The sequence below is a fragment of the Oryza sativa genome, chromosome 6 (assembly GCF_034140825.1).
Source record: "Oryza sativa Japonica Group chromosome 6, ASM3414082v1".
Lineage (NCBI taxonomy): Eukaryota > Viridiplantae > Streptophyta > Magnoliopsida > Poales > Poaceae > Oryza > Oryza sativa.
In genome coordinates, this window is record NC_089040.1 from 2,337,393 (window position 1) to 2,352,378 (window position 14,986).

The 14,986-nt window shown below is 42.6% G+C and overlaps 2 protein-coding genes across 2 annotated transcripts; one reads left to right on the top strand and one right to left on the bottom strand.

Annotated features, from left to right (window-relative positions):
* Window positions 1–264: 264 nt before the first annotated feature.
* On the bottom strand, window positions 265–1,130 carry LOC4340079 (early nodulin-93). Its single transcript, XM_026026011.2, has 3 exons — window positions 931–1,130; window positions 760–821; window positions 265–658 (listed from the first exon to the last, which is right to left on the bottom strand). The coding sequence occupies exons 1-3, from the start codon at window positions 992–994 to the stop codon at window positions 437–439; spliced, it is 348 nt and encodes a 115-aa protein (XP_025881796.1). The 5' UTR covers window positions 995–1,130; the 3' UTR covers window positions 265–436.
* A 7,243-nt stretch (window positions 1,131–8,373) lies between these two features.
* Window positions 8,374–14,752, top strand: LOC4340081 (uncharacterized). The gene is given in 18 exon segments (XM_015787710.3): window positions 8,374–8,528; window positions 9,918–10,013; window positions 10,112–10,213; window positions 10,306–10,430; window positions 10,511–10,777; window positions 10,930–11,102; window positions 11,254–11,297; window positions 11,639–11,719; window positions 11,803–11,931; window positions 12,014–12,138; window positions 12,212–12,472; window positions 12,772–12,905; window positions 12,989–13,069; window positions 13,151–13,332; window positions 13,656–13,770; window positions 13,897–14,080; window positions 14,168–14,278; window positions 14,391–14,752. Coding segments are annotated over 17 exon segments (2,325 nt in total). The 5' UTR covers window positions 8,374–8,528; window positions 9,918–9,928; the 3' UTR covers window positions 14,517–14,752.
* The last annotated feature ends 234 nt before the right edge of the window (window positions 14,753–14,986 follow it).

Below are 14,986 nucleotides of genomic sequence, written 5' to 3' on the forward strand. Positions count from 1 at the left end.
CACATAATGCATAAGTATGTGCTGTATTTACAAATCTTTATAGCTTTGGCCTTCAAAGTTCACACCAACTAGCTAGGGGATGCATCATGCATGCATACAGTCATTAGTAATTTGTAATGCGCTAACACATGTTGTCAGCGTTCATACATAGCATTATGCTGTTTTTATCTTTTTCACTTTTTTCCCTTTGTCCCGGCAAGAAAATGTTCTGAATAAAGGGCAGACAAGACAGCAAGGAAATTTCAGAGGAAGTTCAGAACGGAGTGAAAAAAAAAACAAGGTACTAGTTCTCACTGATTTCATCATCATCATCTTCATCATCAAAACTAATTAATTACATTACAACTTATAGAACCATTACACAGCAAGCACAGCCATATTGTAGTAGTAGCGGTTTATCCAGGCTTCCATCAGTCACTGTGAAGTTCAGTGTTCCTCATGGCCTGAAGAAGGCAGGGTGAGGGTGGCCGGTGCCCTGGAAGGAGGTGTTCTTGAGGTGTTCAGGTGCGTTCTCGAAGGAGTGCCTCCTCGCCAGCGAGAGGATCTTCTTGTCGGCGGCGACGAAGTATGCCATCCCGGCCGCCGTGCAGATGATCAGCGCCTGTCCCGTCGGGTTGATGTTGGCCTTCGCCCACGGCAGCATCCTCACGCTCGCCAGCTGATCGATGAAACAACACACAGTTCATCGCAAGATCAGTTTGGTGAGATGCAATGTCAGGCGAAACTGCGAATGTTTCGTTGTCGGTTTAATTAGCTCACCGTCGGGACGGCGGATGCCACCGTCGCCACCGCCGCCGCCTTGGCTCCGGCGAGCGTCGCCTCTGCAACAATTTCAACCACCAATGTATGAGAACCAAGATACACTATACATTGATCAAACTGACAGTTAATTAGCATACTTAGCTCGCAACAAGGAGCAGGAATTCTCACCTCTGGAGCAGCGTTTTGCGAGGGCGAGCTTCTGGTCGAGGTAGGCACGAGTCACCGTCGACATCAGCTTCTTCTTCTACAACAACAACGACAAGCAGAGAGAGGATCTAGCTACCAACACTTGCAGTAGCAGTCTAGCAGAAACACCAGTCTGAATCTGTATCTGTTCTTGAGAGTGGGTTCAGTTGGCTTGCATCGCCGAGAGAGCAAGAAGCCGTGTATGATTTTATAGGCGTACGAGGAGAGGAGTGGATGAGATGAACCTGGTGGCGCACGGCCACGGTTTTGGGCAGAAACCCACGAGACGGGTAGGTTCAATGGACCTCTTCTTCCGGAGTTTTGGGTGTGTTTAATTCATACCAAAATTTAAAGTTTGGTTGAAATTGGAACGATGTGATGAAAAAGTTAAAAGTTTATGTTTAAGAAAGTTTTGATGTGATAGAAAAAGTAAAAGTTTGAAGAAAAATTTTTGAATCTAAACTCGACCTTTACTTCTTTTGGAAGTTGGTGGCCAACCTGCGCCCGCTTCACACTCCACTCATTCAGATGGTAGCACTGGAGTACGCTTTTACGGGACCAACGGGTTTGAGAGCCTGAAACTGTGGTGCCACCCACTGACCCATATGCCATGTCCTGTTTGGCTAATGGGATATGAAAATGATCTCCAACCCACCAAAAGACATCTTTAAATTCTAATCATTCATTCTTCCTCTCTCATTTAATCTTAATCTTTCATTTATTTCTCAATCATAATCCCATCCCTCATTTCCCATTATCCAAACACACCCACACAGGATTTGGGGATTCGATTTAACTGAATATTTTGGTTGGTTCCTTTTCTACCCAAATCCCATCTTCTTTATCAGGATGGGAGATCTGGTTAGGTAGAATAAGTCTATTTAACTGATCATCCACTATAATGTACTGAAAGAAAAATGCTACTAGTTAGTACTAAATTTTTCGTTGTTACGTAGCAACAGTATTATGAGAGGGATGAATAACTAATACTCGGTCATATGGTTGCCGGCAGTAGTAACTAATTCTTTTCTCGTAGGAAGAAGACACGGTAGTTGAGGATTGGTGAGTAATTTTTTAGTGGCCCCACGTTATACCCTACTCTTTCTATTTCATATTATAAATCGTTTGATTTTTCTTTTACTTAAACTTTATTATGTTTATTATGTTTGATTAAGTTTATAGGAAAGGAAAAAGTATGAATTACCCGATACCATCGATGCCCGCATGACTACTTGCAAAAAAAACCTTACCTGCTACTTCCTCCGTTTCAAAATATAAGTCATTCTAGCATTTTCCATATTCATATTGATGTTAATGAATCTAGACATATATATCTATTTAGATTTATTAACATCACTATGAATGTGAGAAATACTAAAATGACTTATATTATGAAACGGAGAAAGTAATAGCTAGTTTCTTCTGGTGTGGAGTTTAACTGTTTATAGAGTGTCCTCGACGTATTCTGATAGCTCCACCTGTCGGCTTGAAATTTCTTGAGGAAACTAGCTTAGGTGTCACCTGTTGCTGCTTCCTGCTAACATGAAGTCTCTAGACCAAAAGAAAAAACAAGGAAAAAGAGTGGAGTACTATACTAGTCAATTTGCTCTATCAATTCTACTAGTTACGTGATCACGTAGGCTCTCCACATAAACTAGCACGGTGATCCGTATAATTACGCGGCTAGTACTGAACTAAAGTTATATTACGATATAGAATTATCTACATTTATTCAATTTGAAATCTTTTTTAAGAAACAGAATAATCGACCCGCTAGATTTTACAACTTTTACAGGGTGGCCCGCGCAATTGCACGGCTAGCATTGAAATAAAATTATATTACGATGTAGAATTATCTATATTTGTTTAACTTGAAATCTTTTTTAAGAAACAGAATAATTGATCTGCTAGATTTTATAGCTTTCTTCACTTTGTTACAAACTCTTTTGTGCGCGCGAGTGTGTTTTGGCTGTGTGCATCCTAGTTATGCAGAGGACGGGAGCATTATTTTATAGCTTTCTTCACTTTGTTACAAACTCTTTTGCGTACGTGTGTGTGTTTTAGCTGTGTACATCGTAGTTATGTAGCAGCCAGGAGTATTCTTAGTATGGTTGTATCAATTTGATGTAATTGTCTGAGATTAATAAAAGCTTTCTTTATTTAAAGAATTGCACATATATAGGCATATCTATATGAGAGAGATATTATATTGCTTTAACCATATACTCTCTAAGGGAACTAATTAATAAAGTGACAATAACAATTTTCCTGCTTCAAGTTCAAAATATGATTGAGCATCTCCGATGTACTCCCTATCACGCGCCATTAAATTATATTTTTATAAAAAAAATGTTCCTTCATTTTTATAGTTTTTAGACCATACCAATTTTCCCTCTTTGACTTCAAAATATTATCATGTATCTCCGATAAACTCCCTATACTACACCATTAAATCTATGATTTATAAACAAATGTTTCTCTGCTACCATCCCTCTGCTCGTCTACATTATGTCCCTTCTTTTCATTTCTATTGCTTGTTGCTCTTCATATTGTCTTTTAGCACCCGCTGCCACTTCGCTACTCCGTTGTTGTCCCTCCAATCGACTCTTTGCCACTACTTTTCTTAATCAGGCACAATACAAAATTGAACCTCACCATTTTTTATAGTTTTTAATTAGAAGCTGTCACCACCAACTTACTCCTCCGCAGCTTCTCAAATTGCTCCCCTTGGCAAGTGATGCCTCCATACTCCTTTACGCCCCTCCGCACCTCTCTACATTAAGCACCTTACAAATCACGCTGAGGTTCTGTTTTTATAGTTTGTAGAAGTCACCGCCGACGCCACCCTCTTCATTTACCACCCTCTCAGCTTGCTCTCCATGGCAACCGCCATCTCGTTGCTTATTTTGCCGCACACTCACTTGTATGCCTATTCTGTCATCTTTCATCTTTGTTATCATCGATACTTTGTAAAATCGAACATCATTATCATTAGGGTTTATTTTTAGAAGCCGTCACTTCCACTTTACTAATTTATTGCCTCTTGGCTCGCTCTTCATTGGCAACCACCATCTCCCTGCTCTTTTGTCGCCTATCCACTCATTAGCCCACGTAGTCTCGCTTCCGTTTTGTCATCAATGCCTAGCGAAATCGAAATTTATTCGCCGCGATTATGTTATAAGTTTTTATTATATTTGTGATTGTAATTTTAATGATTTCATCTTTATCTGGAATTCATATGTAAATCCAGTTTTGAACTTATTTTATTTTTATTTCAAAAGTTAGTTAATCCTGTGTTGTGTACTATATGGACTGTTCTTTGATATTTCTTATTTTAATCGCAAATTTTAGTAATTTCAAAATTATTTTCCTACTTTATTCAGAATTTTCATGATCTTTTAAAGTTTATTTGGAATTAGTGTTGAAAAGCAATTTCAGAAATATTTTTTTTCTGAGTTTCAATTACTCTTACTTTTGTATATTTATAGAATGTGCTTTGCTAGGTTGTTCAACTTTTATTATTATTTTGAATTTTAATGACCTTTTTATGGAATTCGTATTAAAAATTCAATTTTAAAATTTATTTTATCTTTTACCCAAATTTTAAACAAAATCCGGCGGCTTGGCTCTGTTATTTTGTGATTGCCAGCCCTTGTGTGCAGTAGTACGTTGATTGCAAGTGGCTTGATTTATTGTTTGATTGCCCGTGCTATTGGTTTGCTTGGTATTTATTTGGATGTACTGAATCGTGACCAGCATAGGAATCGGTGAAAGCCTAAGTGGATAGGGCTATAGGAGCATGCAAAAGCTTCTACACTAGAAAAGCTATAGAAATCTAAAGGCATCTCTCTACCCCCATCCCCATGGGCTATTCCTTGCCTAACCGACACATAAAGGCATGAACGAATGGTGGCGACAGGTGATGGTGGCGGCAACGGTACCTCTCGCCACCACCTCGTCCCCATCCCCCGCCACTGCCACCTTCCTACCAACACCTTCAACCACCGCCACCGCCATTACTGTCCCTGTTGGCTGCTTGGCTCTGTCGATCTAGAGAAGGGAAGGGGTGAGGTGAGGAGAGGGAGCGGCAGCATGGTGGAGATGAAGAGTACGACGCCGGCCAGCGTCCTCATAGATGGTGGTGCGGCCAATGGCAATGACGGCTAGGGAAGGACGAAGAGGTGGTGGCAGCACATGAAGAGCAGCAGCAAAGGCGAAGGCGGAAGAGGATAGAGCAGTGGAAGATACGAGGCTCGGGGATCTCTCCGACGAAGGAATCCACTCCACCGGCAGCCGCGCCGATGAAATCGCCATCCGACCAAATCGCCTCCTCTCTCGTGCATCAGTGGAAATCACATGTATGACCGAGGAGCGCGCGCAACCTGAGCCTAGCGCCGGGATAGCCGGAACGATGACCACAGACAGATGGAGCTCGTCGCCGGCGAGCTCCTCCTTCACGCGCAGCGCGCTGGTGAACGCCACAATCAAGAGGGTGGTCGTCGTGGTGCCGTACAACATCTCTGTGCTCCAGATCAGCAACTTTGTCGTGCCATCGGGCGTCCTTACGAGGCCACAACCGCTGCTCCCGACCGCCGTCGCTGCCGCTCCCCAACCGCCACCGCCGCCACCGTTCCCCTCCGCCTCGTCCCCACCGCCACCGCCACCGTTCCTGAGAGAGAGAGATAAGGGAGAGAGGGGGAGGAAGAAGGGAGAGGGAGGATGACATGTGGGTCCCACAATACTTTTTTTATGAATGACATATGGGTCCCACATATTTGTTTTATTTTTGTTTTTATCCTAATGCCATGTATCTACATCAGAGATTAGCCTAGACAAACCCAATCCGGTACCTACGGAGGCCGGCAAGAGAGATCTAGTGCTATCTCTGATCTCATCGAGTTCATATTCGAGGAGAAAGGCTACCTCGTCGTCGAGTACGAGTTAGTGTTCATGCCGCCAAGTCGACGATGGCTAGATAGGTTATCCCAATCGTCTCAATTGTTGTATTCTGTGATTTTCTATATCAATTCCATATAAACAGGATGTAGGGTTATTGCCTGTCAGATAAGGGGCCTGAACCTATATAAAAGTCCTTGTCTTCATATCTTTTACCTCAATCTTGCATATACCCTTGTCGGTAATATGGGCCCGGGGGTACCCACACTAAGAGAGAAGGGTCCTTTCCTCTAGCCACGTGGCCGCGTAGCTTGTCCCCCCCATCGGGGGGGGGGGGGGGGGGGGGGGGCGCACGGGTAATGAGCAGCCAAGAGGCGCCCATAGCTGCATAGGGGCCTCGGGGTATCCTGTCGCGCCCCTCGGGCCTGAGGGGCTGCGTCGCCCCGAGGCCCTCACTCGGCTGCCACGTTGCTGCTGAGTGGGCAGAGAAAGAGGCGCTGCCAGGCGCATTGATGGGCGACGCCCCAACCACCACCGCCGCATTTAATGTGGCATGGCTAGTCGTGCGACGTTCGATTGATTGATGTGCGTCAATCGCCCTTGACCAGGCTGAGACTAGTCGCAGGCGGATGAGACGGGTGGCAGCGCACCCATGCTAGGGCTATCAACGAGCCGAGCTCGAGCGAGCTCGTCTGCCTAGGCTCGAGCTCGATATAAGCTCGAGCCGAGCCTATAAAATGTTCGAGCTTTTTGACAGGCTCGGCTCAAGCTCGATCCAGCTCGAGCTTGATTTTTAAGTAACACAATATATATTTCAAAGATAATCTTATAATTAATTTCTAGTTCATCGTATTAATAGAAGAGGAAAAAAGAACAAAATAAATATATGATGTCAATATAAGACATACAAATAACATATTTGATCTCCTAATTTATTAAATAACAACAAAAATCATATATTACTAGACTCGTTAGAAGCTCGAGCTCGGCTCGACAAAGCTCGCGAGCTTAGGGATAGGCTCGGGCTCGGCTCGTCTGGAGCTCGAGCCGAACTCGAATCGAGCCTAGGACGAGCCGAGCTCGAGTAGTTCGCGAGCCTCAAGCTTTTTTGACAACCCTAACCCATGCCCCACCCTGTGTCAGGTGGCGTGGGGGCAGGTATGCCCCGTCTCATCGACGCCCGGAGACCGATGTCCGACCGGTGCATCCCCTATGCATGAACCCACAAAGTCTCTAAGAATTTATGAGGGAATGACAGGGGATGTCCCCCCGTGTCAGACAAAAGACTGCGCTGGGGATCACCTGAGGACGGGTGGCCACCTTACTTCCGATCTAAGGCATGGGTGGCGGCTCGACCAGAGTTGATGTGGGCCCCCCTCCAATGACAAGATGTGTAGAGGCGGTGCATGTGGTAACCCCTTAAACTATAAAAGGAGGACCTTGCCTACCGAGTAAGGGGGATTCGGAAGATCTTGAACTCTGGGGGAACGCTTGCAGATTGCACTCCCGGATTCAAGATCCCTTGTAACAACCTAAACATAAACCCACACACAGGAGTAGGGTATTACGCTTCCAAGCGGCCCGAACCTAGATAATCTCTGGTCTCACTCCCCGTTCACCATCCACCTCGCTAGCCGAGTCCACGGCGATGACACACTCTTGATCATCGCGCCCTATCCCCTAGCCGAACTCACAAAGGGGGGGGGGGGGTCTCACGTCCTCCCGCTAGAGAGGTTTACACTTCGATAACCCTGGTACCGACGATACCCATACAATCTAAATATCCTAGTTGTGACTATCAAACGTCGACACTTCTTCTCTCCACAGAATCACCATGTTTGCATCGACCATCGTTGAAGGATCGACGCCTCAGAGTAGAATTCCAAGTGGTTCTTTATAGCATTGTCGGTTCTCCCATCCAAAAGCTTTGCAATACATGCCCGCTTGTTCCCATGGATAGCATGAGCGGCGATTATAATCCGGTCCTCCTCTTCTGCACCAAAGATCACATGTTTAACACGCAATGTAAAATATTCTTGCTAGACTGACACGTTGGTCCCACTTGCCAATCTTCTCTCCCTCATGCATAATCTCTCCGTCCCTAAATATTTGACACCGTTAATTTTTTGACACACGTTTAACCGTTCGTCTATTCAAAAGCTTTTTTGAAATATGTAAAACTCTACGAATGCATAAAAGTATATTTAACAATGAATCAAATGATAGAAAAATAATTAACATAAATTTTTTTTAATAGGTCAAACATGTGTAAAAAAAAATCAATAGTACGGAGGGACGCGGCCGCAAATAAGCACGTGTATGGGCTATTTCTTTGGTAAGCCGTACCTGTCTCGTGGGCTTCAAAATCGATGGGGGGCGATTTGGCCCGCGTAGCCGATTTCCACGCGGGCTTCCTGCACAGATCCTGTCCGTCCATCCAGTACTGATCCGGTGGCCGTGATTTGCTCATAGCATGGTAGGATTCCTGCCCTGCATCACCCTCCCCCATCCCTTCCCGGAGTCCCTCTCGTGGCATGCCTTGTAAAGATTCTTGCGGTACTGGTGTTTTTTTTTTTTTTTAATCTCTTCCCATCGCCATCGTTGTTCCAGTCCGTCCGAGGCAGCGGAGCGGCTACCCTCCGGTGCGGGCTCCGGCGAGCACGCTCCTCCTCCCTCGGTAACAGGTTAGCTCTTTTCTCCACCGCCACCGTGCCGGCGCCGAAAGGCGTCAACGTGCCGGCGCGGCCCCACCCCGCCGGCCTCCTCCCCCTCCCCTTTGCCTCGCTTTGCCCCCGCCACCATCACCGGCCCACCGCCCGCCCTCCCAGCGCCACCTTCCCCCACCCCACCCGGCAACCCTAACCCTAACCCTAGTTGTCGTGACGCGGTCGGAAAACGCGCGTGACTTCTTTTGCTAGCGCGTGCCCGCTAATTAGTATTCCTGGTTTTTTCTTGGTCCGATTACATGCGTCATCTTATTGGAACTTTACTTCAGCGGGTCGACTTCTTTCAACGAGATCGCTTGATTGGGTGGTACAATATTGCTGTTATATATATATATATAATTCAAAAGATCAATATCTTCAAGCATACAGTGTTTCTTTAGAAACCCCCTTAATGAATCTAGTACCAGAGTAACAGCAGCACATGGAATTCTGAAAAAAAATATCACCAACTTATCTTACATGGAATATTGTGCAGTTTCAGATTAGTTCCATAATGTTCCTTTTTTTAATTATGAAGAGCTTGACTGCTTCTTTGGTGCTTTTTGTATGCCCGGTCTTCACTAAGTGGTAGAAGAGAACATGTTACATACTCCCTCCGTTTCATATTATAAGACTTTCTAGCATTGCCCACATTCATACAGACGTTAATGAATTTAAACACATATATATGTCTAGATTCATTAACATATATATGAATGTGGATAATGCTAGAAAGTCTTATAATATGAAACCGAGGAAGTACCTTCCAATTGGAAGGTGAAGCTAGGTTTGATTAGTGACTACCTTAACCTGCACCCCGAAAAAAATACGGAGGCTTAAGTGAGCTCTTTTCTTTCTGTTGTGTTTGTGGGAACAGCCTTTGCTCCAAGATGATACCATAAATGTATGTTTGGGGAACATACTTGGCACTCGAAATACAGTTGGACACAACCTAAGGAATAGGCTTGTACATCAGGTGTGACGTTGCACTGTCCTTGTCACGTCAGCACTCCATGCTATAGCTGATAGTTGAACTAACAGTGGCAGAACTTCATGTCACGCATGGTTTTTGCAAACTCCGTAAGACATGTACAATAACAACTAGCTAATATTTACGAACAATCAATATATCTACTTGTTGGCCATGCACAATTTAGATGCAAGCTCTGCGACTGCCAAGAAATTATGCTTTTTGGCTACCTTCTTGGTGTTTCAGGCAACCAAGGAAGGATCAGCAACCCTGACATAATTTACATACTTCGCATTCCTGATTAGTTGCTCGGTTATAGTTTTATATTGTCGCTTCACTGCTTATGACCCCACATTTTGCCCCTTTGTTTTTATTTCTAAAAGAAAGTTCTGCTTCAGTCTTGAAAAATATGTGGAAAGCTAAGAGGGGCGGTGGTGATCTCCCTAGAAGCTTTCATAAGAATAGTAGAGCCTTCAAGAATGAGTGGATCTCAGGTCTGCTAGATCTTTTCCTCTTTTCTGCTACACCCCTGGCGTTTTCACAGTTTATGTGATTATTCACAGCTGCTTTATGTTTTATTTTCTTCAACTAGGTGACCTCCTTCGGAACTCTAAGCAAGATGTTTGGACTGGTCTCAGTGATGGGCTTAAATCATATTTGTCTAAAAGTGTCGCTTCTATTATTTTGTTCAATGGTGATTATATACGCTTAGTCTTCTCAGTTTTCTAACAAGTATATATTGAAATGCCACCAGTTATAAATGATTCAACTTGCGATCTTCTGTAGGAGACAAAATCTTATTTTCATGCTCAGGCATAGCTATAGAACACCAGTTTTTTACAAAGTTTTTGACTACTGCAACTCTGGTTAGAGCTCTTAATGCTACGACCAAACACCATGATGACTTAAAGGTTGGTGCTGACAGTCATCCTTTACTAATCTGTTTACTTCTGATCATTGTGTGCTCATTTCTCGCTTTTTCATTTTTTAGATTCAAGTGCGCCTTGACGGCACCAGACTGTATGATGGGTATATGGCTGAATATGATTTGGATAATGACTTTTCTGTTGTCGAAGTCTATAGTGTCCGTGATGTTCAGGTTGGACCTTTCCAAAGTGCACTTGAAAGTCTGCCCCATGGTGAGGTATTAGCTGTAGGGCATGACACCTCCGGCGAAATAATGGTCGAGACTGTGGAGTTGAATGGCGATTCAAAGGTATCCGAGGATGATAGAGATCTTCATTGTAAAATCTCAAAGGTACACTTGCATGATGATATGAGCATTTCATTTTTATTTCTGTTAGGCATGGAGGCAACAGAAATATTTGATTTCTTGTTTGTATTTAACTCTTGTTCTGTACAACTTTATTTTGTTCAAATGTAACCCGTGTTGCTTGTTTTATTTCTTAGCCTTGGGAAGGTGGGCCGCTTCTTTCTGTTGATGGGGATATGGTTGGCATGAACCTTTTTTTTACCAATAGAAGAGCCATTTTTCTACCATGGGGCACAACTCTCAATCATTACTTGACATTCGTGCAAAAGAAGACTGGCCTTGTACAATAAAAAAAAATGAAGGTTCACAGGTATGTCTATTTAATCCTCGCTTCTCTGTCTTGTTCCTTGCCTATGATTCTACCCACATAGTGTTTGGCACCATTTTTCGTATAAGTGCACTGGTTTGATCCATTTTACTTTTTGATTAGTAGTCAACTAGTCATTTTTTATGATCTGCAGGCCTGAAGCATCCATAGGTGAGAAATCTAACAGCCATCCAGAAGGTGAGCACACAGGCACTCCTCACAAGTGCTTAACATCATATTGTTATGCAAATTATTGAGTTCGTAATGGTACCTATTTAGAAGCTGTGCAAGCGTTTACATTTGTACATCAATTATTCCGGCCCTTTCAGTAGTACTCTTGTATTGTTGGATCTTATTAGTTAACATATGTACAATAGGTATGTTCATGCACGCTGACTTCTAATGCTAATTGTTGCTCAGGCTGTTATAATGATATAACTCATGTTACATGCTATGTATGCGCAGAGTTTATGTGAATTTACTTTTTGTGTATAGTATTAGTATATGTCAGTGCTGATCACTTCACCTTGTTGCACCAGTACATGGAGATTTTCTCAACCAGGAACAGTTAGATCTTGACTCCATGGGTTATCCTAAGTTACCATCCTCCATGTTAGGAGGTGAGTCAGTGCTTCTAAAATTTGCTGATCTTTTACAGCTCTCATGTACCACTAACAACTTATTCTACAATGTATTTATCCAGCTGGCATGATCTTGGTTAATTCTTTTGAAGACCCTTTTGGCGACATATATGGTGAAGGTGTCTGGAGAAAATTCAGCAGAAGAGCTTCTATCCTAAATCGCAATGTTGTCGCACTGGCTTCATTCAATGGTGAGTTTACAACGGTGTGACATTTACTATTTCATCTCTGTTTCGATTACAACTAGCTGGTAACCAGAATCATGGCATGCAGGAGAAAAAAGGTTTTTTGCATGCACAGGTTTTTTTATTGAATGGAGTGGATCTAAGATGATTTTGACATCAGCGAGCTTGGTTAGAGATTCTGGTGATGAGAACAAGATTGATGAAAACTTGAGGGTTGGTGTTCATTGTTTTGTGTCTGATGTTCTTCTAAGGTGCTGTTTAAATCTGATCACTGTATTATTTGCAGATTAAAGTGTTTCTTAACAACCAATGCAAAGAAGGGAAGTTAGAGCATTGCAATCTACATTACAACATTGCTCTAGTCAGTGTCAAGTACCGTGCTCTTCGTCCATTAAATACGAGCTTTGATTGCAAGTCTTCTAGAGTAGTGGCTGTAGGGCGTTGCTTCAATTCTGGCACGTTAATGGCTACTAGTGGTCGTCTAGTTCCTTGGACAGGCACACTTGACTGCCAGTTCCTCGCATGTTCCACATGTAAAATTACTAAGGTAATAACTCTCTTTTTTCTATTAGGTGTAATTTGACTGTCTAAAAGAGAGCTTTGACTGTAAATTCCTGTCATTAATTTGCTTACAGTTAAAATATGGTCATGGTAAAGTACTTTGGAATATGAATCGAACGGTATCTTTTGATGAAACCTAGATAATATTACAATTGTGAAAGCTTGACATTGGACAGACTCTGCTTTGTGTTTCTGACAAAGTATATAGTTGCATTGGAATGAATTAGCTAGCAATGTTTTCAATAGAAAACAGTAAATCACAACTTATTTATGTTAACTTGCTAGGCTGGGATTGGAAGCCCTCTTGTTAATCTTGATGGCAATGTTATTGGCATGAACTTCTATGACACAAGAATTGGAACTCCTTTCTTATTATGGGAAGAGATCTGCAAGATTCTAGCATCGTTTGAGACAAAAAGGTATTAGCATTGTTCATGTCAGTATTCTAGCATTGTTCTTTTTTGGAGCATTTTAAGAAGCTTGCTGAAGCATAATCTGACAGTGAATCTAGTGGTGATATTGGCAATGCCTCTGGTGCGTGTTTCTGGAAAATGCCAAGAGATGTCAAAAATAAGGTTAACAGGTTGGTATTCCGATCCATGTTGCTATTTATTAGGTTGAAGTTAAGTTTTGGATATATAAGTTATTTCGTTGAAATGAACAGGTGGTCTGTGCCCAAGCCACGCTGGTGCCGTCCTGAAGATGCTGAATCTGATGATGATGATAAGTTAGCTTTTGATGATACTGGCCAGCTTCAATACAGTTATATTTTGGGACGGAAAGTCAAGCTCCTTCGTCTCACAATCCCCATATCGGTTCCGATTGTTGAAGCTAAATCCACTGATGGTTAGTAATTTGTCTTCATGAACCTTTTGCCAACAATCCTGTTGACTGTTGTGCTGACTGGTCTCTCTCCCTGATACAGTATTGCAGCTCTCATATTCATCTGCTTTTGTTAGTCGACTCCGTCCAGCAAATTTTCCAGCATTTTTCATATGCAGTGCTTTACCCCCATTTATTTTTTTATATGCAGTCATTTCATAGTTTAGGACCTAAATCTGACAAACATTTTCTTACTATTAATGATTCTTTTTCTAGATGTGCATGTATCCTAAACCTGGTTGGTCAACCTGATATACCCTTTTAATCGACAATTTCATTTGTTACAGAGCCTGGAGTTGATCCTTTCGCACAAAGGAAGCAAAAGAAGAAGCGGGTAGAAAAGCAAGGAAAAAACAGACTAGAGAACTTAAAGAAAGCTGCAAAAGTTGGTGCTTTGCCAAGGTTGTAATCCTTTACTCACCTACTGCTTACCCCTCCCTCCTATGAATTCCTTTTCGTACCAGTAAGGAACATTGAGAATTATGCAGTATAGTCATCTAACAGCTCTCCAATATATTTTGTGTGCAGTCATATACAACTTGCTGCAACGTCCTTGCCCATCACAGGAACTAAAGCTGATCTTCCGAAAAAATCTAGAAAAGAGGATCTTGAGAATGTTGCTGGCATGGGATCTGCAACAGCAAGTGGTGGGAAGTTTGATGAGAAGTTGCCTGGCGAGAAACCTCCAAAGCATCCTGGCAAACATAAAAAGGTTTTTATATCTTAATGGCTTTGATTTATGAGTCTGCCTTTGTAGGCTGAATTTGTGAACTATAGCTGAATCATGTTGTTTCTGCAGTTTATCCCAGTTGCTGAAGGGGAGGGAATGGGCAACCTGGGGAAACAGCAGAATGACAAAATTCTGATGTCTCTACTTGCCAGAAACTCTGAACAGCTTGATGTTTGCAAGGCAAGTTCCAGGATTCAATGGAGTATATTAAATTGTGTTTTGCCCACCATCATTGGCACTGCTTGTTCTGTTTGAATGAACTAACCGCATCTGTAAACATTTTTGTAAGCAGGCAAACACAATGTACAAGGTGAAGAAGGAAAAGCGAAGAAGGAAAGACAGAGAGATGTCCTCGAGATCTGATAAGCTCAAGCCCCAGAAGAAACCTTTCAAGAAATCATCTAAGAAAAAAGCTTAGGTCAACATCTTTCTTGTGACTTGTTTTTGGAGGTGACCATAGTTTTGAATGCTCAAGGAGACCTGTTGCATCTTCCTATGTTTGAATCTATGGGAGAATTACTGTTGTTCCTTTATAACTGGTTAAGAGTTATGACATAGGCCTGAATGATGATATAACAAGATCACAAATCTCTGTTATGCCCTGCTATGTGCGTATTATATTTTCAAATTTTGTTTGATGTGGTTTGCAAGTCATCTGTATTGATTCCTGAAACCCATTCCAAAGGATGTCCTGACAAACTGGTTTGTGTGATTGGTTATCCAGTGACAATCTGATGCTTGGTTCTCAAGTGCCAATCTGAATCATTGGATAACCTGATATCCATGCATGTGTCATCGTTTGCAGTTGTATTGATATGGTTTGCTTACCCAGCAGCATTAGTGTTGTTGAAATTCGAATGCCTTGGCAAATGGCAACCATATATATCA